At 35.2% G+C, this 27,308-nt stretch overlaps 2 protein-coding genes across 19 annotated transcripts in view; both read left to right on the top strand.

The window, feature by feature from the left end:
* The window catches only part of LOC132122472 (janus kinase and microtubule-interacting protein 3-like), a 50,713-nt gene extending 42,618 nt beyond the window's left edge, over positions 1–8,095 (top strand). For 4 of the 17 annotated variants that reach the window (XM_059532778.1, XM_059532777.1, XM_059532779.1 and 1 more), the window contains 15 exons: positions 222–293; positions 1,236–1,352; positions 1,429–1,557; positions 2,205–2,288; positions 2,935–2,997; positions 3,351–3,449; positions 3,571–3,669; positions 5,069–5,122; positions 5,253–5,318; positions 5,412–5,480; positions 5,999–6,076; positions 6,234–6,440; positions 6,535–6,600; positions 6,771–6,868; positions 7,578–8,095. In XM_059532778.1, coding sequence (XP_059388761.1) covers positions 222–293; positions 1,236–1,352; positions 1,429–1,557; positions 2,205–2,288; positions 2,935–2,997; positions 3,351–3,449; positions 3,571–3,669; positions 5,069–5,122; positions 5,253–5,318; positions 5,412–5,480; positions 5,999–6,076; positions 6,234–6,440; positions 6,535–6,600; positions 6,771–6,821 — 1,254 coding nt within the window. In that variant the 3' untranslated portion in view covers positions 6,822–6,868; positions 7,578–8,095. Of the gene's footprint in view, positions 1–221; positions 294–1,235; positions 1,353–1,428; positions 1,558–2,204; positions 2,289–2,934; positions 2,998–3,350; positions 3,450–3,570; positions 3,670–5,068; positions 5,129–5,252; positions 5,481–5,998; positions 6,077–6,233; positions 6,441–6,534; positions 6,601–6,770; positions 6,869–7,577 lie in introns of all 17 variants that reach the window. The other 13 variants (XM_059532775.1, XM_059532772.1, XM_059532764.1 and 10 more) reach the window with 6 other exon arrangements.
* LOC132122474 (dihydropyrimidinase-related protein 2-like) lies at positions 8,060–26,648 on the top strand. Of its 2 annotated transcripts, XM_059532781.1 has the most exons (15): positions 8,060–8,179; positions 12,539–12,951; positions 17,339–17,427; positions 18,095–18,279; positions 19,987–20,151; positions 20,304–20,365; positions 20,761–20,841; positions 20,963–21,031; positions 21,102–21,222; positions 21,326–21,482; positions 22,553–22,694; positions 22,940–23,110; positions 23,321–23,500; positions 23,615–23,786; positions 24,847–26,648. In XM_059532781.1, exons 2-15 carry the CDS (start codon positions 12,607–12,609, stop codon positions 24,936–24,938), a joined length of 2,031 nt encoding a protein of 676 aa, XP_059388764.1. In that variant the 5' UTR covers positions 8,060–8,179; positions 12,539–12,606; the 3' UTR covers positions 24,939–26,648. The 2 variants fall into 2 exon arrangements, with proteins under 2 accessions (XP_059388764.1, XP_059388765.1); XM_059532782.1 differs by lacking the exons at positions 8,060–8,179; positions 12,539–12,951 and adding an exon at positions 13,971–14,230.
* The last annotated feature ends 660 nt before the right edge of the window (positions 26,649–27,308 follow it).

Here is a 27,308-nt window from a genome sequence, read left to right as displayed (position 1 = left end):
TATTTACGTTTTTGTAGCTGCTAACACGTAAGTATTTGTACGTTTTACTGCTATAAATACGTCTAAGTTGTACGTTTGCATGAAAACGTAAGTAAATGTACGTGTGGTAGAACCACATTTAACGTAAAAATACACACGTATTCTCATGAGATCACGTTGATGTATGATAGAGAACTTGATGCATGTTCATGTGTTTTGTTCCTTTTGATCTTGTTTGTCAGGAGAGAGACATGCTGCTGAGATACAGGAGACAGGACAGCCTACGCCGGAAGAAGCCCTTCAGAACCTGTAGGGTACGCAGACATCAGCACTGAACTATGCATACACACTTATCATCGTCAAACACATTTTTTTATTTTACTTTAAGTGCACATAAGACAATCATGAAGGTGAAAAAATCTAAAAATAATCTAAAAAAAATCTAAAAATATTCTGCCAAATAAAAACAACAACGACCAGGCCTTTTATAAAGTAGTTTTCCCATTAAGAAAAAAACAACAACTAAATTTAAAATCATGACAAGACTAAAATAAAAACATTATTATTTTACATTACTGCATAATTCTGTAATGTCTTATTCTTATATACTATTTACTCATACATTGCATTATTTGTGATTATGCATTTTAAGATTAATTATACATAAGTTTTTATAATCATAGTGTGTATAGAATTTATGCTTGAAATTATTAAATTTTGTATTAGCTTATTTTGTTTAGTTGTGATTATCATATACTTTTAATAATTATGCATTAATTATGCCTTTATTTTATCATATTTTATGTATGAAATACTTATTTTTTTTATATTTTCGATTTTGTTTGTTAATATTTTATTGACTTATTGATATAATTTAATCATGCATTGAATATGCATTTATTTTTATATTAGTACAAAAAATTACGATTATAATAATTATATAGTGTTACCATTTTATGATTAAGCACCACTGCACCATTGATTTATCCTAGTGATGTTTTATGTATGTCTTTTTTTAAATTATATTAATTTATGCAAAAATGAACATTAACCCTGTGGCTCTCACAGAGACCATCAAGAAATATATTTAGATTATATTTTTTATGACGTATATATTAAGCCTATTTGCTCTGTAAGTATCTGATGCTATTTTTAATTTGAGCTCATTTAGAATTTTTTTCATTTTTTCTTCTTATTATTATTGTATATTTCTTTTTTCTTTTTTTATAAAATCTCTCTCTTTATTCTCTCCATAGCCGGTGGTGGAGACGTTTTTTGGCTATGATGAGGAAGGTTCTATAGACTCGGACGGCTCCTCTATTTCCTACCTCACAGACCGAACGCCCTGCACGCCAGAAGATGACCTCGAAGAGGTGCGTGTGTGTGTTTGGCTGTGTTTGTGTGTCTCTGTAAACTATGACCGTGAACCTGTCATCTCTCTGTGGTCAGGGAATGCTTAAGGAGGAGACAGAGCTGCGCTTCCGTCAGCTGACGATGGAGTATCAGGCTCTTCAGCGAGCTTACGCGCTCCTGCAGGAGCAGGTGGGAGGAACGTTTGATGCAGAGAAAGAGCTCAAGGTAAATCATTTAAACATCCTAGCCATTAAATATTTACATTCACTCCCTTAACAACAACATCTCAGCTCTTAGCAGATAGCTGTATAGTCCATTATATGAATATGATTCTTTTTGCAATATTACACTGTGTCATATAACCAGCGAATGCAATTGAGCATCAAGCTTTAAAAGCTTTTTTGACCACAATGAGGGACAGTACATTATGTCAGTCACTCGGTCTCCATTTCTGTAATATCAGCTCTTTGGTACAAAATACTGATTCACAAAAATGTGCAACCCCCAAAATGTTCCTAGTTTAACTGTTAAAGACAAAAATAAAAAATAAAATAAACATCACCATGAAATCAAAGTAGGCCACATTATTCTAAAGAACAAGATATTTGATTGTTGTAATTGTTTCATTTAAATGAAATGCACCTTTGTTGGTAACATAATAAATTTCATCTTTCCCTTCCAATCACCTTAGATTCAATGTTCTGGTAACGTCCACTTTTTACAATCCAGTTAATTCCTGAAAATCTAAATCAAGTCCCGCCTTACATTTGTTTCTTAATTGAATATAATAGTTAAATGGTTTACAAATGGCATTTCTTTTTTTTTTCTTTTTTTACAGATGTGCAAAAAGTATAATTGTTTGTCTGTTTTAGACTCGAGAGCAGCTTCAGGCTGAACTGATCCGGTATCAGACCAGAGTAGCAGATCTGGAGTGTGCTCTAAGTCATCAGGGACAGGTACAACACCAGCACTGTTACTGCTAAATAACATTTAGCACAGTTGTACTCGCATTATTCCATTAAAGAAATAGTTCACAAAAATGAAAATTGCTGAAAACATACTTACCTCACAGTCCTTCCAACATATAGAAGAATTAGTTTCTTCATTGGAACAGATTTGGAGACATTTAGCCGTATGCTACTTGCACACCAGTGAATGGGTGCCGTCAGAATGAGAGTCCAAATAGCTGATAAAAACAAAACAATAATCCACAAGTGATCTGTTTCTTACAAACATACTGCTTTTCACTTCTCAAGATGTTAACTGATGGAGACGGGACCCAGAAAGATAATGAGTATGTCTTACAGTGACTTTCCAGCAGTCTTTGAATCACTGCTTGTTTTTCTTTTTTTTTTCTCACCCAATGTCATTTGTAGTCTAAATCGAGGTCTATTTTGTGGCAACACACACATGATGAAAACCCTAAAAGTCATCCCATATATTCAGTGAGTGAAGATAATGTGAAAGCCAGCTAGAGAGCAGTCTGGACTGTGAGGGGTGCGTGCGCAGCTGAAATTGCTCTGGGATCCGAGATGCAGTCTAAGATCTGCTAGGATTTAATTTTTTTAATCATTTGCATTCATGTTATATGGATTTTTTCAGGATATGAAGTGGATTGAGGAGAAACAAGCTTTGTATAAACGCAACCAAGAGCTTGTAGAAAAGGTGGGTGACGTTCGTGTTCATCAGAATAATAGAAGATGAATATCCCAATCAAAGCATGTTTCCTATTTTTTAAAATATTTCTATAAATAACTCAGTTTAAGTTTTTAAAGTTTGACCTTTATGACTTTGGGAAAAGTGTGTGTAAAGACAAGAAAGGCTTCTTTATTAAAGTAACAAAGGCACTGGATTATATGAATGACCCCAAAATGAGTCTCTTTCAGTAGTTCAGCTGTGGCTTTAATTCATTTCTTAAAGCCAGTTTCAGGCAGTGAATGCTGCTCATTTGTTTCACAGACAGTTTTCCTGTCAGATTCCTTTTTTTTCACCTCACACTAAGTATTTTTTGTTCCTAGATTAAAAATATGGAGACGGAGGAGACGCGATTGAAAAATGAAATTCAGGATGCAAAAGACCAAAACGAACTCCTGGAGTTCAGAATTCTTGAACTTGAAGTGAGTCTGACTTGAAGATCTTTCCACTCCAAAATGTGTCGTGTGCTTGGAGGTGTGTCAGACACAGATTTAATCTACAGGAAAAGAGGAATAATAATGATGCTCTTTTTTTTTCCTCCAGGAAAGAGAGAGAAGATCTCCAGCCATAAACTTCCAGAACATCCACTTTGCTGAGGGCATGAGTCCCCTGCAGTTGTACTGTGAGGCAGAGGGTGTTACTGTGAGTGCCCTGAACCATATGCCTCCCGTCTCCATTGAGAGACCAGGGCTAGTTGTCACTAGTATGTAACTATACGATTTCAAAGTGCCCCTATAATGGGTATTGAAAGGGTCATATTTTGGTTTTGGGAGTCCCCAACAACAGGTTGACATGCATGTAAGGTCAAAAAACACTTTCATTCTCTTATAATATGCATTTATTTTGACCTTACTTCCTCAACGACTCCCAAATGATTCGCTCAACGATTAATTTTTCCAAACCCCAATCTGCTGTGATTGGTCTGATTGGGTCTCATTTTCATTTAATCTCACCTGTAATGCCTGATAAAGCAGTGTTTGTTTAGCGCAGTGCTTCTTTGTGTACACCATTACCGGGGAAATCGTTATTTTTACTGCTCCAAAAGCGGCACCTAGTGGTAAAGAATGAATTTGCATATCCATTCAGACCAAATCGAAAAGACCAACAAGTGAGCGGGCAATGTGCTAATGTTTCCTGTTCAACATGAAACGGCTTGGGATTCAATGAGTCAGAGTCAACTCTTTCTTTTGAGAGACAATAACTTTACACACGGTGCACTTTCAGATTTAAAACTTTGCAGGATGTTTTTAGTCAGGTAGTTGTAGTTGTTGGCAAGTTGTCTCATTGATACTGTGGTAAGAATTTGATAGTTTTTTCATTATTAATTCATAATTTTTTTATTGTTATTTTAATTTAATATTATATTACATTGTTTTGTAACATTTTAAATATTATATATATATAATTATAAAACAACAATGCAACATTAATATTAAATGTGTATATATAGTATTTTAAATGGTATTAAATAATGATTTAATGTTAATGTTAATTCTTTTCCCTTTTTTATATATATAATTTTATATTTCATAAAAACAATTATTTAACATTATACTAATTTATTGTGTTTTCAGATATGTATTAAATCTTTTAAAATAAATCTTTTTATATTATAGTACATTTTAAATACAGATATGGCGTGTCTTTTCAAATTCAGATTCTTATAGTGACAACTTACCCCACATAGTGATGATAACGCTATTATGATATTTAAAGATAGTATAATATATTTTAAGTTAATAATCATCTAAAAATACAGACAATGATGAAAACCAGTGCCACAGAAAACAACTCTTACTGTAGATATTTGACAAGGTTTTAATTATTTTAAGGTTCTTGTTGGTTTTTATTGCTCATATCAGCTGAGAATTTTATTTATTTTATTTTTTGCACAGTTTTCCATTACGTTTTTCAGATGGAACTGATATCAGTCCAAACATGTAACAGACTGTCAGTGATCCAGCACAGATCTAATCTGCTGATGTCTGGAGAAGAATTTGTGGTTTAATATCTCTCAAATAAAGTCTTTCTCACACCACAGGACATTGTGATCACAGAGCTGATGAAGAAACTCGATATTCTGGGGGATAACGCCGTAAGTGTATGTTGATTTCATATGTAGCCTAAATGTGTGTGTTTAAACACATGCCTGGGTGTGTTTGGTACACATGCATACTGTATCTCTGTCACTGATGTCTCATCTTTTCATTGGATGACACGCACAGAATCTGACCAATGAGGAGCAAGTGGTGGTTATTCATGCCAGAACAGTATTAACATTAGCAGAGAAGGTATGTTTTTTTATTTTCATTTTTTTTATGTTCATTTCTTTCTGTTTTAATGACTGTTTTATGTTTTTGTATTTTGACCTCTCTTGTCTCCAGTGGTTAGAGCAAATTGAAGTCACCAAATCAACATTACAGCAGAAAATGTTGGACATCGAAAGTGAAAAGGTAAATGTATTTAAATGCATTACACGCTTTAATTTCCATAAGCTCTACTTACTTATTTTATCCCAAAATCAAAGAAAAGAATAAGTTATTATTTAGAAATAAATTATAATTTTATAAGTAAGATATTAAGTAAGCATAGTATGTGTAATGTTTATAAATAAATAAGTTTTCCTTCAAATTCCAAACATTTTACTGTATATTTTTTTTAGTGCCTCATATTAGATTGTTATTACATATATAAATACTTTACAATTTTTATTTTCATTTTTTGACAATAAGGTAATGGTAATTTGGTTGGGTTGGTATAATTAATTACACACACACACACACACACACACACATATATATATATATATATATATATATATATCCTCTAATGGTTTTAACAACAGGCTTACATTTTTATAGAATTGAATAATAATAATGATAATCTCACTTACTCATCTATTCGGAATAACTTTGTTAAATATGGTGTTTTTACATCAAAAGTTATTTCCTCTTGTCATTTTCCTCCGAAGGAGCTCTTTAGCAAACAAAAAGGATATTTAGACGAGGAATTAGACTACAGAAAGCAGTCTTTGGACCATGCACATAAGGTAAGGACTGTACATCAGATAAGGCATGGCATATAATCCATATACTTTATTCTCAAGCACTGCGGAGGGGTTTGACTCTATTGTGAGAAGCAGTCCTGTGCCCCCTGGTGGTGAGTGCATGCCATCTCTGGCCCACACCCCTCTGTGTTTCTCTCAGCGCATCCTTGAGTTGGAGGCCATGCTGTTTGACGCTTTGCAGCAGGAGGAGACAGGTGGGAAGGTGTCCGAGCTGCTGACCGAGCAGGACCGTGATTCGCTGAGAGAGGCTGTGGATCAGTGGAAGAGGCAGGTCTTGAGTGAATTACGAGAGAGAGATGCGCAGATACTCAGAGAGAGGATGGAACTGCTACAACATGCTCAAGCGGTATGTACTATGTGTGTGACTAAAAAGCGTCAGTATTTTGTTTTGGCCATTTGTTACTATAGCTAATGAGTGATGTTTTTTCCTGTCTCAACAGAGGATAAAAGAGCTGGAAGAATGGATAGAGGCCCAGAAGCGACAAATAAAGGAGCTAGAAGAAAAGGTAATCATATAGAGCACTTTATCATTTTATGTCAAGGTCAGCACATTCATCTTCTCCAATAGTGTTTTTCTCTCAAGTCTAAAAATAATGTTTAATTCATACTCTCCTCTTTGTTCTGTTGTGGTGGGTTTTTTTTTGTTTGTCTTATTTGTTTTTGTTCCCATGTTCAGTTTTTATTTTTATTTTTATTTTTTTCTTTAGCCTTTATTCTTTGGTCGTAGCTCTTCCAGAAAGCAGGAAACGGTGCCATGCGGCTCAGTGGACTCCGGTAATACATGACAACTTCATACATTCTAGATTATAGGAAATTATATTCTATATCACCCTTCTTCCACTTAAAATAACATTGTGGCTGAAATTGTTAATATAACAAAATTACAAAACTTCACCAGAATACTATAGTTATAACTGCTGTTGTTAATGTGAAATCATAAACTAGAAAAAGAAAGTTTGTGAAGACCGACTTGAATGTTATAACTAAACTAAATGTTTACAACATTTTTTGGTTTTTGGGTCAGCAAGATTTAAAAATTTAAAGAAAATATATTCAGCAAAGAGTTTTAGTTGGTTTTAAAAACACTTACAAAGTTACAAAAGATTTTGATTTAAAACAAATGCTGTTCTTTTGACGTTTATTCTGTAAAAAGCATATACATATATACATACATACAAAAAGAAAAAAGAGAAAATGTTGGAAAATAAAAACATTTAAAGAAAACATTCTCAATGATCATGTCACTGAAGACGAGTTATGATGCTGAAAATTCAGCTTTGTATCGCAGAAATAAATTTCATTTTTAAATATATTAAAATAGAATACTGTTATTTAAAACTGTAATAATATTTCACAATATTTCTATTTTTACTGTATTTTTAATCAAATGAATGCAGCCTCTGTGGGCATAAGAGACGTCTTTCAATAAAATATTTAAAAATCTTCGATTCAGGTTCTAAGTGTAAATGTTATTTTTGTTTAGCTCACAGGCCTCAAGTGTTCTTCTGTTCCAGAGGAGGGTGGCACATGTGTCATCAAAAGTCCCAGCCATCTCTTCTGCGCTGATACAAGACTTCAAACTGTTCACATCAACTCTGGAACATGGACATGGAATATGGTGCTCTCATCCTTATGGACTAAAACTGTTTTTATCCAACTGACGTTTTGAACTTTGCTTCGTGTGACCTCTGTGCGTGTGGAATTCAAGGCGCTCTCTCCTTTCCCTGCTAAGCAGGTGGTGCTGGAGGCTGCTTCCCTTTGGAAGCCTGATGAAATGAGAGGTGTTACGTTCAATCCTTCCTCCCACTGTTTACACTCTCTCTGCTTCGGTTCTGGTGGTACAGTGCGTCTGGTGTTTGCGTGGTGGCGCTCGCACGCTCCTGTGCATTGAAAGAAGTGGAACTGAAAGATTAATCCTGGAATTAGAATTATGTCTGGTTTTCTAATGTACAGGAGCAGTGTTTCAAATAAATTTCTAAGAGGAAGACTGAAAAACTGAGAGGATGTTTCTGCGTCTTTTTCTTTTCATTGAAAATAAAGCCACACAGAGGATACTGGGGTACATACACACCTCTGAATGGAAAGGTAAGATAAGCTTGATTTGTACATGCTTTGAATATGTTTTGTTGTGCAATTAAACATTTACATATTTGTTATATATTATATGTTATATACAAGCCGAATTCCGGAAAAGTTGGGACGTTTTTTAAATTTTAATAAAATGAAAACTAAAGGAATTTCAAATCACATGAGCCAATATTTTATTCACAATAGAACATAGATAACGTAGCAAATGTTTAAACTGAGAAATTTACAAATTTTACTTAATTAGCTCATTTAAAATTTAATGCCTGCTACAGGTCTCAAAAAAGTTGGCACGGGGGCAACAAATGGCTAAAAAAGCAAGCAGTTTTGAAAAGATTCAGCTGGGAGAACATCTGATTCAAGATTCAGAGAAACTGGAGAAATCTCTGTGCGTAAGGGACAAGGCCGGAGACCTTTATTGGATGCCCGTGGTCTTCGGGCTCTCAGACGACACTGCATCACTCATCGGCATGATTGTGTCAATGACATTACTAAATGGGCCCAGGAATACTTTCAGAAACCACTGTCGGTAAACACAATCCACCGTGCCATCAGCAGATGCCAACTAGAGCTCTATCATGCAAAAAGGAAGCCATATGTGAACATGGTCCAGAAGCGCCGTCGTGTCCTGTGGGCCAAGGCTCATTTAAAATGGACTATTTCAAAGTGGAATAGTGTTTTATGGTCAGACGAGTCCAAATTTGACATTCTTGTTGGAAATCACGGACGCCGTGTCCTCCGGGCTAAAGAGGAGGGAGACCTTCCAGCATGTTATCAGCGTTCAGTTCAAAAGCCAGCATCTCTGATGGTATGGGGGTGCATAAGTGCATACAGTATGGGCAGCTTGCATGTTTTGGAAGGCTCTGTGAATGCTGAAAGGTATATAAAGGTTTTAGAGCAACATATGCTTCCCTCCAAACAACGTCTATGTCAGGGAAGGCCTTGTTTATTTCAGCAGGACAATGCAAAACCACATACTGCAGCTATAACAACAGCATGGCTTCGTCGTAGAAGAGTCCGGGTGCTAACCTGGCCTGCCTGCAGTCCAGATCTTTCACCTATAGAGAACATTTGGCGCATCATTAAATGAAAAATACGTCAAAGACGACCACGAACTCTTCAGCAGCTGGAAATCTATACAAGGCAAGAATGGGACCAAATTCCAACAGCAAAACTCCAGCAACTCATAGCCTCAATGCCCAGACGTCTTCAAACTGTTTTGAAAAGAAAAGGAGATGCTACACCATGGTAAACATGCCCCGTCCCAACTATTTTGAGACCTGTAGCAGAAATCAAAATTGAAATGAGCTCATTTTGTGCATAAAATTTGTAAACTTTCTCAGTTTAAACATTTGCTATGTTATCTATGTTCTATTGTGAATAAAATATTGGCTCATGTGATTTGAAAGTCTTTTAGTTTTCATTTTATTAAAATTTAAAAAACGTCCCAACTTTTCCGGAATTCGGGTTGTATATTCTGTACTTGTATACAGTAATTTAAAGTTATTTTTTTAGATTTATCAAGGGTCTGGTAAATAGAAATACTTAGGCTGTATATAGTTATACTCTATAATAATAAATAGCAATATTTTTTTTTTAAATAGTAATACAATATATGGTATATGGTTCTTTATATATATAGTACCTCTGTTTAATTTATATATATATATATATATGTATATATGTATGTGTGTGTGTGCGTGTGTTTTAATATTGTTTCTAATAATAATAATAATAATATAAATATATAATATTTGTTATACATGTAAATAATTTATATATACTAAAGATAACATGTATATCTTATAAATATGTTTGTGTATATTATCATCATCATCATTTTTATTTGTTAAATGCAAAAGGAGGTTTTATTTTAAAAGGATGGTCTTTAATGTCAGCAACAGTTCTGTCAGTAGAGGGCGCTATAGAGCAGTTTATCATTTACAATTATAAGGGTTTTTGACAAATTTGCAACACTGTTTTGTAGAGTCTGAGTTGTCAGAACTTCTTGAGAAATATTTTAGTGTCTAGCTGTACATATTAAGAGGTTAATGAAGTTTTAAAGCAATAGTGAGCTAAGTGGTTTTTAAGAGGCTAAACTAATAGAAATCATAAGCCGGCAGCCATATCACCCTGGAGCCCAAGACCGGTTTCCCACTGAAGATAAGCAGGGCTGAGCCTGGTCAGTACCTGGATGGGAGACCTCCTGAGAAAACTAGGTTGCTGCTGGAAGAGGTGCTAGTGAGGCCAGCAGGGGGTGCTCACCCTGTGGTCTGTGTGGGCCCTAACGCCCCAGTGTAGTGATGGGGACACTATACTGTCAACAAGCACCGTCCTTCGGATGAGACGTTAAACCGAGGTCCTGACTCTCTGTGGACATTAAAAATCCCAGGATGTCTTTCGAAAAGAGTAGAGGTGTGACCTCGGCATCCTGGCTAAATTCGCCCTTTGGCCTCTGACCATCATGGCCTCCTAACAATCCCCATATCTGCTGATTGGCTTCATCACTCTGTCTCCTCTCCACCAGTAAGCTGGTGTGTGGTGGGCGTTCTGGCGCACTATGGCTGCTGTCGCATCATCCAGGTGGATGCTGCACACTGGTGGTGGATGAGGAGATACCCCCAGACTATGTAAAGCGCTTTGAGTGCCTAGAAAAGCGCTATATAAATGTAATGAATTATTATTATTATTATTATTATAATGTTATGAACCTGCCATGTTGCTGAGCTCATATACTTTCCTGTCTGGTAAAATTCAGCTCTGGCATGGATGAGAGAAATAGTAAAGGAGGAGAGGAGACCGTGGTAAAATCTAGGTTTTCTGCCTCCGGCTGCTTCTTCCGTCTCACTCCGTTACATCTTGCAACTAAGAAATGCCACAGCCTTACAATCAAAGATAAACCCAGGAAGCGGAAGGCTCCGGAATATGGGCTGCAGCTCACAGATACCCAGGAGTCCTTTGTGTTTTCAGATATAAGGAAATGAAAATAGATGTATTTTACGATCGCTGACTTTGAATGTTGTGCTTAACTATAAAACATGCAGGAAAACCCATTTTTGCTACATGACGTGAATTTAAAAAGTGCATTTGATATGGAAATAAACAGCATGTTAGTTTATTCACATGCACTCTCCTACTAAAACTGTTTCTGAATTTATGACTGGTTGTGTCTGTTTTAACAGTTACATTGCACAGTAGTTGACAAAATTGTATAGATCTGTTTAGATATAATGTGTGTAAGAAGTGGTGAGATTGTGTCCCTGGTCAGGTATGAATGGAAATGAATCATGTATCCGTTATATTAGATTAAATGCAAGCCATCTTTCCTCAGGCTATTGTTAGACTGCAGCTATTGTGCTTTTATATGATCCATTCTGGCTGTAAAGTGTTTTAACGCACTCACTCCGAGGCATTCAGCATATGGGGCAGGAGTTCTCTCCTTTGGGCACATCTTCAAGCCTCCAGATGGACTTTCCCAGATCTCCACATGCACAGATGAGACCAGACACACCGTAAACGACATCTGCAAGCTCTTGTTCTGTGTAGCATCTGTCTGTTTAGCATGAAATTGCAATACTTTTTCTTAATACAACCTTATAATCACTGAAGCATTAGAATAGATAAAACTTTTTATATATAATTTAATAATTTAAGGCATTGCTTATCATAACAATAGTTTTACATTATACCCTCTATCTGCATTATGCCATGAACAGCAGACAAGTAGTGATCAACGATATTTGAGGGGAACTTATGTGGCAACATTACATTTAATACAATAATACATTTTATATAGGTTTTAGAGCAGTTTCTTTTTACAATAATTGTAATTAGTAGTAGTACTTATGCTTTTTGAAAATCATGCATGCAATATGATTTCCTAAAATATAAGGTGCTGACTTGTGTATATGATTTTCATGCAGCACTAATATTATTTTAAATGCATAGTATGTCAAGATAATGTCACAATTTATAACATGACAATTTTCTATCACTCTTTTACTCATAATCACAATACATTCAGTATTCATGGCCTCATATTAATTTATATTTGTACAAATGTTAATAATCTAAATATTTAAATATCTGTATTTCAAAAGGATGGATGTATAGATAGATGTATGGATAGATAGATTCTGCTCCTCTAACGCTTTCTCTTTTGTGAATGAGATTATCTAAAGAGTCAGTTCCAGAAACAGGACTTAGTATTGATTCTATCTGATCGGACTGTTTGTAAAATAATCGATTTACCTTAATCTTGAGGGAGCTCGTGTCTTTGCTAATCCAGTGAGTGGAGTATTTCAGCACCACGCCTCTCTGGACAGCTCCTATAACAGCACCTGTCTCTCTCTCTCTCAGTGGAAGAGTGTCCCTGGAATACCAGCTCAAAGATTCCTCAAACAGGCTTCCCATTTCTCCTGTGAGCCATGGCTGAGAGAAGACTCCTTCCCCAGGAGGATGACCAGGGTTCCCTGCTGTCCAGATTGGGCACCGACAGCCCTAAACCCCGGGTGAAGTTCGGAGGGATGTTCTGCAACATCGAAGGAGCTTTCGAGAACAAGACCTTGAATTTTGAGTCGTACAGTCCCAGTTCTGTCAGAAGAAACCCTCGAGGACGAGTGGACGATCAGAGGGACAATTTCAGCGACACGTCGAGCCTGAGTGACTTCAGCAGCGTGAGTCAAACGGTGCGCAACCCGTCCTGCAGCTCACAGGGTCAGACCCTCGTGTACCCCACCGGACCCGGTCGCGCGCAGAACGGGCGACGAGAGGTAATCACTCCTGTTGCAACTATCCTTATGTGTATCATGCATCTCTCACTACATCTTAAAGTATGCTAAGTTGTTCAATCTCGTCCATTGACACGTTTGTGTCAATGGTTTATATAAAAAAGGGGGCTCAGACACGTTAGTACTTAGTGTGGAAAAACAGTATATATATAAGAAATATATTTCTTATATATAAGAAATATATTTCTTATAAGAAATATATATATATATATATATATATATATATATATATATATATATATATATTGTGATGGTGTCTACCACATGTATTTTAACCCTTTAAGATTATAAATGCAAAATAGCCGTTTGGCTATATTTTGATTCTTTTATTTTACATTTTCTTGGAATACTAGTTTCTAATGTAGTGGTGATATTCTTTGTGATGGAATCATGTATCTTGATGACATTTTGTCAATAAAATAATCGCGCATTAGTGAAACACTCATAAATGTCTAGTAAATTCCTCGAAAAAAAAAAAAGAAAAGACAAATAAGGCATTCACATTGTTTTAAACGTCACATTTTGGAGTTGAAAGACGCGTAGAACGTACTACAATAACCTTATTATTTAGGAAGGTTAGCAAGTCTTATTTACTTAGAAAAAAAATCTGTTTTTAACAGTTTTTCATAATCAAAGTTTTGCTACTTTATCGTAAAGTGAACGATTTTTGAGTTCGCACTTGTGACCAAGAATACAGTAATTTAATATAGGCGATTATATAAAATATACAGTTTTTAAACGTATTTATTTATTAATTTAACTTTTAATCATTTGTTTTTTATTTAGGCCTACTTGTTTGTTTATTTATTTATTATAACTGGATTCTCCAAAGAATAAACATACTCTCTTAACTTACTAGTTATTAAATGAGTTAATTTGTGGAAGTCTTTTTTAAATTTTTTTAAGAACAAGTAGGCTATGTAGACTGCTCTGTAGCTTCCGCCTCGCCCTGGTGTAGGATGGGGTGTGAATACTAAAGCAGCAGATGGTGAGCAGACACAGACAGGGGGTGGGGTGCTCTGGACGGCTTTTGTCTACAGTGACTATTGATAATTTCACACTTAAATTAAACTCCGAATCGCGGCACCCGTTCACGCGCTGCCCCTTTATTCTGACGTGAGCGCAGATCCGATCATCATCACCATCATCATCATCATCATCACCATCCTCCCGAGTCCCGGCTCGCGTTAGCGGAAATCAGAGCTGCTCCCAGACCGGTGCCATGTCTTTCCAAGGCAAGAAGAACAACCCTCGCGTGACGGTAAGAAATGTTAGTGATTTAAACCCGAGGCACCGGCGAGTGTTTGCTGGCTGCAGTAACGGAGACGTGATGTTGAGGAGGAGGAGGAGGATTTTATTGTGCAGTCAAGGGTGAGCCTCCGCCGGCAACAACCTGCTGTCCTCCAAACACTGCTGAGAAAGCCGGTGAACATTTAAGAGCTGCAGTAATGCATGCAACGATGTGACAATGTAGATGAAGACGCTGCTTCAGTGTTAATGTGTTTAGTCTGCCATGGCGGCGGAACCGGTGGCTTATTCCCGGTGTCTTGTGTCCGTTGTGTCTTTTAGTCATTCACGTCGGCTCCGTTCGGTACCAGTCGGTATGACGTCTTAATTCATATAAAATACGAATTTGGCTTTTACATTAATAGCGTCGTTGCTCCGTTTACGCCCTTTTACGTTTACGTCGCGTGCGTTGATTTTTTTCTTCTCCGGCCTAGATTTGTATCTGGGGGCCCTGCCCATGAGCCCTGGCTGGCCCCTGGCAAACATTATGGGATGGGACTTTGATTAATGTATAGGTCTTACAGACTATATATCATTGTATGCCAATGTATAGCTACTAACTCATTGGAGATATAACAATCTGTCTGTTGATGTAAAATATGCTAATAATAGTACAATGAAAGGCCACTAAATTACCCTCTCCAGCAGCTGTGGTCAGTAATTATAGAAGACACAACACATTACACACACATAAGCACAAAACACCATACAGTGAATGTAACACAAGGCAGTTCAAGTATAATACTGAGTGCAAAACAGGAATATATATATATATATATATATATATAAAGTGAAGTAAAACAAATATGGGGGAAATTCTCTTTCCCCATGATTTACAAGGTGGTTTAACTACATTAATAAAAAACAAACAAACAAACGAAAAACTTTTACCTGTTAGTAAAAGTATTAACTAACACTGTCCGTTTTTCTTTTTACCATTCAGTCTTGCATTCAAAGTAGTGGTTTTGGAATAATATAGAACATTTTTTGAAAGATAGATAAATGAGAATAATTGTATAACATTTTTATTTGTATTATGTTAGAAACATTAATATTTAATTTCTATTATATAGTATTTCTTACATCAGTGAGTTAAATTTACCATATTTTTTTGACATAGATACTTTATTGCAGCTGCGTTAAAGAAGTGTCTGATCATAACTGACACCAAGAATAAAATATATTTTTTTACACTTTTTTTAAATTGTATTTTTGTATAAAATTTTGTAGGTGTTTTTTAAAGGGTATTACATAATTTCATTAATTAATTGCTTTTTAATATTTTTCCACGAATCTTATGTTACCTTGTTACACAAAATAAAATATAGTAAGCTAATACATATTTTAAAATGGATGCATGCTAATATACTGTAGTATATACTTATTTATAAAAAAATCTCTTTTCATTTTATCTACATTATTTTACAGTAAAATTGCATGTATATGACAATTACAATAGACAATAGACTGTTATATTGTCATAAAAAATAAGTTATGTTAAAGACAATTAACAAGTTTTAATTGTAGCATTTTTACATTCTTTTACAAATTAAGGATTAAAATACCTTTCATAGTTAATTTTATATAAATAATAATAATAATAATATTTGAAACAAAACATTTTATTTATATGTTCATGACCATGTCAGGTTCTAGTAATGATGTGGTATTATAGTGTATGCTTCACCAATAACAATGACCCAAAGACAGTAAAAGGGTTAACAAGCAAGGATTCATCCATGTGCACTGCAGGAGTGAGAAAACCCAGAAAAGAGCGCTGTTAGTACGACCAAATTGGATCCAATTCCCTTCCGCACAATTTGGCATTGCAGCCTGACCGCTGGAGTCAGGCCCACATGAATTGACCCACATTCAATCCACAGAAACACGCATACTCGGCATAACTTTGATTTGGAAACATCTGCATAAAAAAAGAAAAGAAAAAAAAACCTAAAGTGATGCAAATTACTAAGAATAGTTGCATATTCATGCAATGTTTAATAATCCACTCCTATCCTTCATTACTAAAGGCTCTGGATATTCAATACTGGAAGATGAAGTGTCGTCCTGTTGTTACACGCTGCATCCCAGACCCTTCGCTGTCTGTCTCGTCTCTCCTCAAGCAACATTGTGGCCCAGAATCGGAAATGCTCGGCAGGGATTTTGGCGGTGCCAATGATGGGCCGCCCATAGAAGTGTCACATTGCATTAAAGTGAAGCTCTGTGGGTTGCACACCACCCTGGTACAGCGAATGTGGTGAAATACCCTTGAGCAGAATTTAAAAAAAAGTTTATTTCTTTCTTTATTTAGCCATGTCTGTTTGGACTTTGTGAGAGTTAGGTTTTGTGTTGTGAGTTGAGATTGGCAATGTCTAAAACAGTACCGTGAATGATGTTTCATGCCTGGTTGACCTAACAAGTCCAGTTGCCTGGCATAGATCCATTCCAGGGGTGAATGAACAGGCATTGGTCTCCTGTAACTGGGATTATCAAAAGTGGTGCAAAAAAAGGACAGTGAAAAGTATCAGTCACTATGAATTCATGCAAAACAGCAGCAGTCATGCATGAATAATAAAGTAAATAGAAAAGTGTTGTTACAGATGAATGGAGTTGCCTGTTATCTTTCTTTTGTATTCTCTGTCTGGGTTCTTAAATGTCTGGTTTTTAAATGATATAATCTCTCTGATTACCTCCTTAAAGAACGCTGCATATTGCATAAGACGATTTGCATGCATTATACAGCTCTTTGTGCATTGAAATCACTTTATATCTACATCCAAAGCTCTCTGGAACTGGGTCAGGATGGTTTCAGTGATATTCAAAGCATTTTAGTTAATTTTAAAGATCTTTTGGGTATCTTGAAGCTGAATATTTCAAATTCCTGATGTCAGTGATGGCAAACCTGTTAGAAATGTGCATATGCATTTTTTTTTTCTCTCTCTTTTAATCTTACATGGTTGGGTGAGCAGATGATAAAATTTGCATTTGCAATGAATAATCACTTTGAAGTTACATCACTTACAACTTTTGAAATAACACTATGCACTAAAGTAATTTTTTATGTCTTCTTTTTTCTCCACAGAGCGATAAACTCATTATTAAAGGTGGAAAAATCGTAAATGATGACCAGTCATTTTATGCTGACATTTATATTGAAGATGGAACCATTAAGTAAGATTTCATTTTTTCTTAAATCTACACTTTAGCCAGAAAAAAAAACATTCTAATCTTCTAATCTAATCTCTACATTAATTTTTTTTCTTACTTTTATTTCAATTGCAGTTAAATTCAGGGTGGCCAGGTCTGCATAAACAAAACTGGCTCAAAGGCAATTCAAAAATAGCCCGAAAACCCTATTTTAGATTTAGTTATTTAAAATTTCTGCATATTAACCATTAAAACAATTCCATACTTACATTTAAAAGTATCTTATTTATTTTTTATTCTTTTTATATTATAGCGAGGGTAAAAATTAAAATAACCCTAACGAAAAATCAAAAGTAGTCCAGAAACATTAAAAACTTTATTGTTCATATATTTATTTTAATTGGTTTTAAATTATACTTGCCTATCCCAAATATTAATACTCAAAACATGCCACATGCATTCATAAAATACATATAAAAACCTCATCATCTACCCTCAGTTTTATCATTGTTGAATATAAAAAAAATCAATGATTCGTGAAATAATCAACCCACATCATCAGATTAAACGTGGTCCTGAATTTGGCAGCCAAATTATATTTTACATTTAATTTAGTAGATTCTTTTGTCCAAGGTGATTTGATGAGGGACATCCCAAGCAGTTTGTATTGATTTATTATTCTGGCTTGCAGGCAGATTGGTGAGAACCTCATCGTACCAACTGGTGTGAAGACAGTGGATGCCTACGGGCACATTGTGATCCCGGGAGGCATCGATGTGAACACCTGTCTACAGGCCCCTCACCTGGGCATGACCCCCGCAGATGACTTCTACCACGGCACCAGAGCTGCTCTAGCAGGAGGAACCACCATGATCAGTATGACATGACATCGACATCTTATATGGACAGAGGAGAAGAGAGTAGAAGACTTACAGTAGTTATCAGATCATTTAACTCAGAATGTAAATCTAGTGGGACAGAGTAGGGTCTCTGCTAAAAAGTGTGTGTGCTGTACAGCATTAGGGCATAAGAGCTTGTCAGGTCTCATAAAATCCGTTGAATTGGGGTCACAGAGCTGTCACTGTCTGTTCTCTTCTCCCAGGCTTAACTTTCCTCAGATAAGCTACTGTACTGGAGTCATTTAGGACACAGAAATCTTTGGGTTTAAATGCATCATTTCAAGTAATAGTGGAACACAAAACTAATCTTGACTTAATGGAGAAGTTTTAAACAATCTGTGTTTGGGTTGTTAACAAATGAACACTAAACATTTTCCCCCTCAAGATTTTTATGTAATATTGCTTTTATGCAACAGTTCAAGAACAGGTTAGTACCGAGTATATAACATTTTAAACATACTTTAAAATATATAACACTTTTCAAAGAAAATGGTAAATCAGACGTGTGAATGGTATCTGTAAAAAGACAGAAACCTGTTGCTTGTTTAAACAGTAAATGTGCTACATATACCAGACATACAGAACTTTTACAGCAATTTACCATGTGAAAATAACTATTTGTGTCCCTGGACCACAAAAAAATGAAAATATTGAGAAAATCACCTTTAAAGTTGTCCAAATTAAGTTCTTAGCAATGCATATTACTCATCAAAACTTATGTTTTATATATATATATATATTCGGGGGAAATTTACAAAATATCTTCATGGAACATTATCTTTACATAATATCCTAATGATTTTTGGCATAAAAGAAAAAACTATTATTTTGACCCATACAATGTATTGTTGGCTATTACTTCAAATATGCCTGTGCTGCTTATGACTGGTTCTGTGCTCCAGGGTCACATTTGTATTTTTTTCCCACCATTTTTTATCAGCTTTTGCTTTTGCAATTACTCAATTTTTTAAGGTTTCTGTGGGCCTTTAAAAGCTTTTAATTTACCCTTCCACAAAAGAATCTCATTATAGTAAAAAGTCAAAAATTCATGGCATTAAATTTTGCATGCATTGCTAAAAATGTATGTCTCCCTCTGTATTTTTGTCTTGTTTTCCATTGCAATTATCTAAACATCCTTAAATCAAGATCCATTTACTTGAGATGCAAAATTAAGATTTGTTTTTTTTTGACAAAATTAGCTAAATTAAGTTTGTTTAACCAGAACAAGCATCTATCAGTATAGGTATATTAAAACTTATTTTTCTTATATAAGTTTCTTATTTTATAGAACTAATTAAAATCGAGATCAGATGGACGTTGTATTTTCAAACTTTTTTTATTCGTTTTGCTAATAAATTACATTGTGTTCCTTAAATGTTCTATACTTGGTCTTTAAAAAGTCTTAGATTTATGCCGATAAAACCCAGCCCACAGAATCCTGTATGCAGCTTACAAATTTAGCATGCATAATTATGGAAGAATTAGAAAAAGTTTTTGATGAGATATAGCATCTCAGACTGCTGTCATTGCTTGAAATATTGTCAGCTACTAAAGCGATAGAAATTATCATTCTGTCATTGTTTGCTCATTTATGCAGGTTTGGAACAGCTTGAGGGTGAGTAAACGAGGACAGTTGTCATTTTTAAAGCGTGATTTTAATCTGTATGCTCTGCTCATCTTTTAGTTGACCATGCTGTACCTGAACCAGGAGCTAGTTTACTGGCAGCGTATGACCAGTGGAGGGATACGGCGGACAAGAGGTCGTGCTGTGACTACTCTCTGCACATCGACATCACTCGCTGGCATGATGGGCTGTTTGAGGAGCTGGAGCATCTGGTCAAAGATAAAGGTGAAGTGAGATTTCAGGTGTGACTTTGATGTTTTTTGCTTTCTACGTTTTTGCTAGGTTTTCTTATGGTTTCTTTTTAACCAAATAAAAACACATTCAGCATTCAGCCTCAAAAATGTAAATGCCATTATAAAAACACAATTCTGTTTTAGGTGTCAACTCCTTCCTAATCTTCATGGCTTATAAGGACAAGTATCAGAGCTCTGATACACAGGTAAATAAAAGGCTAAAAATAAAGAGATGCTTAGTCTACAGTTCAAAAGTTTGAGGCTCACCAAGGCTGTGTTTGTCTGAACAAAAATTCTGTAAAAACAATAGCATTGTGAAATATTATTACAATTTAAAATAACCATTTTCTATTTGGATATCTTATAAAATATCATTTAATTTATTCCTGTGACGCAAAACTGAATTCAGCATCATTGCTCCAGTCTTCATGAGCCCTCAGAAACCATTCTAATATGCGGATTTGCTCAAGAAACATTTTTCATTATTAATGTTAATGATAGTAATTTTGTGGAGACACAATATATATATATATATATATAGGTTTCTAAATATAGGTTTCTAGATCCTGTTCACAAGAACTAACACTGTCTGTGTCTGTAGATCTATGAGATGTTTAGTGCCATGAGGGAACTGGGTGCAATCGCTCTGGTTCATGCTGAAAACGGTGACATCATTGAGGAGGTAACCTAGAATACTTCAATTGCCAATGCTTTTCGAGTCCAACTATGTTCATTTATAAAATATACCAGTTCCCTTTATTCTCCATACTTAAATGCATTCTTGGTTCTCTTTGTAACCTCAGGAACAGAAGAAGCTTTTGGATCTGGGAATCACCGGCCCAGAAGGACACGTCCTGAGCCACCCGGAGGAGGTTAGTCTTAAGGAATTGATCTGTTCTTCCACCGGTGAACATCAGCATCACTTCTGCTGTTCTTCTCCAGGTGGAGACTGAGGCTGTGTATCGAGCCATCACCATTGCTAAACAGGCCAACTGCCCTCTCTACATCACAAAAGTGATGAGCAAACCAGCTGCTGATGTCATCGCCAAGGCCAGGAAAAAGGGTACGAGAGTTGAAAGTGTTCTGCAATACTGTAACAGAATGACAAAGGAAACAGTGATAAGAGGTGGTGAATATTTGAGTCATGAGCATTGATTCGTTTTCAGGCATGGTCATCTACGGAGAATCAATCGCAGCCGGCCTGGGAGCGGACGGATCGCACTACTGGAGCAAAGACTGGGCCAAAGCTGCTGCATTTGTCATGTCTCCTCCGCTCAGCCCCGACACGAGCACGCCGGAGTACCTCAGCTCACTGCTGTCCTGGTGAGCTGCTAAAATCAGGCCAAATACCAGCTTCTCGGAAACATACTCTACATATAAAGATTAGGGTTGGCACGCCTCTTGCAAGGCTGCAAATATTTGATAAAACATGCCGGAAAAATACAGTCATATTGTGAAATATTATTTCAGTTTAAATAGCTGTTTCGATTTTAAAATGTTTTCAAATGTAATTTAGTCCTATGATAACAAAGCTGAATCATTACTCCAGTCTTCAGTGTCAGATGATTTTTCAGAAATCATTCTAATATGCTGATTGCTGCTCAAGAAACATTTTCTTTTATTATTATTACCAGTGCTAAAAGGTTTTGCTGCTACATATTTTTGTAGAAGGCATACTTTTTAGGATTTTTTTTATATACAAAGTTCAAAAGAACAGCATTTATTTAAAATGGACAGCTTTTGCAACATTGTCATATATATGACCCTTAAATATTTATAGTACATGCATACATATATAGCTATTATATTATGATACTTGTGTATATGATATATAGTATATATATATAGAGAGTGAGAGATTAATTGAACTCTTTTTAAATATTTTAAAGTTGAAGAATAAAGGCCAGATTTAACAGCTTGCATAAGCACCATCCCTTTTTCAGCATTAAAAACTACCATCAGGATTTACTAAATAAAGCGCTAAAAATAACTGTCCATGCTGACCTGATTGCATATGCATTTGTAGGAGTTTCCATTTCAGATGCTAAATTTACAGGAGGGAAGTACTTAATAAATAATGCAAGGTGATTTACTAAGGTTTGCTGGTATTTGTGCCATTTATTTAACACCCCCAAAAAAGCATGTCCTATTTTGTGCCTACTCGCTCCTAATTATCATCCATTCTGCTTGTTTGCAACCTTGTGCTAATCTGTGCAGCTGTTGTTAGACAGCATTTGTCATTATAGAAATGATCTTTTCAACTGCATCTTTGTATTTAATTTGTTTATTGTCTGTAAACTATGCACAAAGCAGTCCAATATGATCTGTGTAGAACATCAGGCCTCTAGTCTTCAGAAAGCATTAGACTTACTGACCGTCATGAACTGTTTTAGTGGGGATCTTCAGCTGACGGCCAGCGCTCACTGCACTTTCAGCACGGCACAGAAAGCTGTAGGAAAGGACAACTTCACCCTCATCCCAGAAGGGACCAATGGCATCGAGGAGCGGATGAGCATCGTCTGGGACAAAGCTGTGGTCGGTCTCACAATACAGTCTCTGTAAAAGATGTATACTTCAACACTGTAAACCACACAGTTTAAAGTTTTTATTCCTTGTGACATTTTGATCCTCTATTAGCCATTACGTCATGAAATTGCATGTCAGGGTTCAAACATGAACTACTGAAAAAACAACTTTTATGCAAATGCTTGCAACTTCCATTCATACGTGACAGTTCATTGTCTTATTAGCAGTCTCCAATTATGTTTTTTGTCACATAGGCAACGGGTAAAATGGACGAGAATGATTTTGTTTCGGTAACGAGTACAAACGCTGCGAAAATCTTCAACCTGTATCCTCGGAAAGGCCGAATTGCTGTTGGATCTGATGCTGACATTGTTATCTGGAACACAAAGGAGACGAAAATCTTCTCTGCCAAATCTCACAACCTGGTATGAGAATTTCATCTTTCATCAGAGGGAAGAAAAGATAAGCCATTAACAATGTTATTTTTATTTATCCCACATCATTGTTCTGATTCAACTATTGGTTTAGAGTGGAAACAAGTATGTCTAAATCCTTGTGATATTCCATTGGAATTTTGTCAAAGTGGAATGTCATACTCCTTCTCTGTCTTAATTCTGGTCCGTGTGTCATCGCAGACTGTGGAGGTGAATATCTTTGAGGGAATGGAGTGCCGAGGTTTCCCTCTGGTGGTCATCAGTCAGGGCAGGATCGTTCTGGAGGACGGGAAACTCAATGTGACAGAGGGGTCAGGCCGCTTCATCCCCAGAAAAGCATTTCCGGACTTTGTCTTCAAGAGAATAAAGGCCAGAGGCAGGGTAAGAGAGACTCATCCCAGCGGTCAAATAACAGACTTTTACAGTTGAAAAAAAAACTTGTGTTATCAAATTTCGCTTTAATAATCAAATCAAAAAAAAAATTTTTTTTCACAGATGGCTGATGCCCGTGGTGTTCCTAGAGGAAACTATGATGGCCCCGTTCATGATGTCATCAGTATGACCAAATCTGTGCCAGCCACTCCCACCACTAGAGGGCCCTCGTGTCCAGGAAAGACCCCACTGGGACCAGCACGAAATCTGCATCAGTCTGGGTTCACTTTATCTGGTAAGCATCTTTGGTTTAGCTGTATTTGCTGTAGTGAAAAACAACTAAAAATCCCATTCATTTCCACCACAAAGTATTTTTTTATATATTAATATTATGTATTTATTTATTTGTACTGAACTGTTTAACTGTATATTCATACAGTATGTAAAGTTTGGCGCAAGCAAGATTTTATTTTAAAATGAATTATAATATTTCTTGATCACTAAACCAGCATATTTGAATTTGTTAAGGATCATGTGACATTACAATCGAATAAAAATTCACAATATTACTGTATTTTTGATCAAATAATTGCAGTCTTGTTTACCATAAAAGAATCTTGCCAAAATCTTGCCAACCTCACACTTTTGAATGGTATATTTATATTATATAAATTACATTTATAATATATTATATAGTATACATTACATTTATATTATATGATATTTAGCAATATTTACAATATTTACTAACTATATTTAATTTGCTGTTTATACATGCTATGTTTAAGCATTTGAAATTAAGCACCTTGTAAATGGGACTGGTACTGAAATCACAATAAAAATTATTTTAAAAAAAAACAAGAGAATTGTTTAATTCTGAGAAAACCATTTCAGTTGTGGTCATGAAAAAAAAAGGTTTTTTAAAAATGCTTTAAAAACGCGAATCACTGCCAAAGCATTCTGTGCAAATGGACTTAAAATATATAGTAATATAGAAAACATATAAATCAATAGTATTATACTGTACGTGGCATAATTTTTTATTTAAATACAAACATCTTTTAGTCATGTACAAATCATGTGTTTAAATGATGTAATGATTCATCTTGGACCTTGTGGGTTTGGTTTATGGCTTTAAACATTTAGTGAAAAAATGTTTATGGAGGAAAAAAATAATAATGTACATCCAGATCAATGCTGTTTAAAAAGTAGTGTTATGTGTAATCTCTGTCAGTCTCTGACTGTGACCTACATCAAGTAGACATCATTTGGAGCTGATGCAGGCATTACAGACACTGCCTCATTACAGTGAACTCTATCATCATCCTTTTTTTTTTTTTTGCACATGATGAAAGGTACTCAAATGGATGACCACATCCCCAGGCGTACATCACAGAAGATCGTAGCGCCACCTGGAGGCCGTTCCAATATCACATCCCTCTCATGAGTCTTGTCCACCAGAGGATCCAACAGCAGCCGTTTCGCCTTCTCCGGCTTCCAGTTTTATATCACCTTAATCATGCAAATATTCGTCACAATAAACCCATACACTCTGCCAACCTAACCCTAACCCAATAGGCTATGCAGCAAATCACTATAGCTTTCCATGAATTCATATTCACTATATAATCTGCCTCTCCTCTGGCCAGACTCACTCAAAATGTAGCATGCTCTTTTATCAGAGTCACCCAGAATCCATTCTGCTTTAGCGTAGCATTGATGGCGTAAAGACGGCTAGTGATTGTTGTGTTTGTGAACTACTGAATGAACTACTGAACTCATTCTAGTACTGCCTTTCAACCAGTGCTTTCCTCCTGCGACATTAGATTCAGACGAGACGCTTAAAGGAGAAGTGTGTTTTCTATGGAGCCTGTTTATGCCACAAAATAAAAAAATAAATAAAAGCTTTTTCCTCACAATTTTGACTTTTTACCCTCAATTATTATTTTAGATATTACAGTTCTGACTTTTAACTTGCAAGAATGTAACTGCGAAAAGAGCTTAATTTGAGATGGCATAATTCAGAATCGCAAGATATAAATGCACAATTGAAAAATATATTGTAATTGTAAGATGTAAACATGGAATCCTGGGGATTATAGATATACTATACAGTATATATAGATATACTAAGATCATTAATGAATTATGAGGTATAAACTCAGAATTGTGAGATGTCAGTTTGGAATTCTGAGGAAAAAAAAAAATTATGAGATATACTCAAATTGGTGAAATGTCCGTTTGGAATTCTGAGGGAAAAAATTATCATGAAATATAAACTCAGAATTGTGAAATGTCAGTTTGGAATTCTGCAAAAAAAATTAATTATGAAATATAAACTCAGAACATTGATATGTAAACTTGGAATTCTGAGGGGGAAATCTGAATTATGAGATATAAACTCTGAATTATGAAATATAAACTTGTAATTCAGATTTTTTTTCTCAGAATTGCAAGAAACAAGTCATAAGTACCTTTTATTCAGTGGTGAAAATGGGTTTTCACAGTTTTCTGCACCAGTAGTGATGCAAAAGTGACACTTCATCTTTAAGAGATTGTGTTTTGTCTGTGCTTTAAAGAAAAATTGAGAACTACCTACTGATGGTCTTTGTGCTAAGATATATATATAAAAAAGAAACCGTTATTGTTAGGTTTGTCCATGTATCTGAGACTAAAGAAAAAAAAAAAGGGATTGTAGACTTCTGCCTCTAACTGCATTCATGATTTACTGTTTAGTTTTGACGGCTAAGACTCATCACACAGATACAGCAATCAGCGATGCATTTTTTGTATGTTTCTAAGACAATGTTTGGTGCTCTCAATCTATAGATCAACACATGCCAATGTGTTACTGTGAGGAACAGTCACTTTTTGATCCCAAATGAACGTTTTTAATTATTTTGAGGTTTATACTCCTGTAATGCATTTAATTGCCAACAGTCTTTTTGTAGTCTTAACCTGTATTTGCTGGAAATCTCCATATTAGACGATGTCATTTTCGTGAGATATTTCAGAGTTGAAGGTGAAGGTCAGTTAAGCTGAAAGTGATCTGTGGATTGTCTTTTCTACCTTCTTGTGTTCATTCTGTAAATATATTTTTTGTTTTTCATTTTTGTGCATGGTTTGCATGTCCTCAATAAAAATAAAATTAAAGAAATATTGCAATTTTGTGACCTTTTCACAATAATGTGTTTATAATTTTATTATTAAGATCTTCATGATGTCACTTTGAAAAAAAAAAATAATAATCTATTGAATTTACATCACTTTCCAAATTAAGATATACATATATATATTATCATTTTTTTTATATGATCATGGCAGTCAGAATAATGAAATTTAAATATAAAAACTTTGTTCGACATGTTAATTATTGCAGAAATGTAAATTTATTTAATTTATTTTTATAAAAGCATTTGAAAAAAATAATATAGGTAAATGCATTGCAGTATGTGAAAATTCTCTATTATCATAATTATTGTGTGACCACAAGGGGTGGGGTCATTAGGCCATAATAATTTATGTTAATTCATATATTTTAAAGTAAGTAGTATTACTTCGACTACAACAGTGCAATGGTTATTAAAAGCAAGCTTTGTTTGCCAAAATTCTAATGTTTTGCTAATAACCACTGGTCAATTTTCTTTCTTTCTTTTTTTTTTTTTTAAAGTACCAGTATATTAGTATTGTGCAATGTGCACACAGAAGTTTGCCAATCTTTTGCACTTGACCTTCCATTTGCAGTGTGATGAATGATGTCATTGCAGATTCTTTAATTGAATTAAAAATGCAAAATAAGAAAACATGCAAAGTTACA

The sequence above is a fragment of the Carassius carassius genome, chromosome 40 (genome assembly GCF_963082965.1).
Source record: "Carassius carassius chromosome 40, fCarCar2.1, whole genome shotgun sequence".
In the NCBI taxonomy this organism is placed as follows: Eukaryota; Metazoa; Chordata; class Actinopteri; order Cypriniformes; family Cyprinidae; genus Carassius; species Carassius carassius.
The sequence above is the reverse complement of the archived record's forward strand: the minus strand, read 5'-3'. Positions and strand labels throughout refer to the sequence as shown.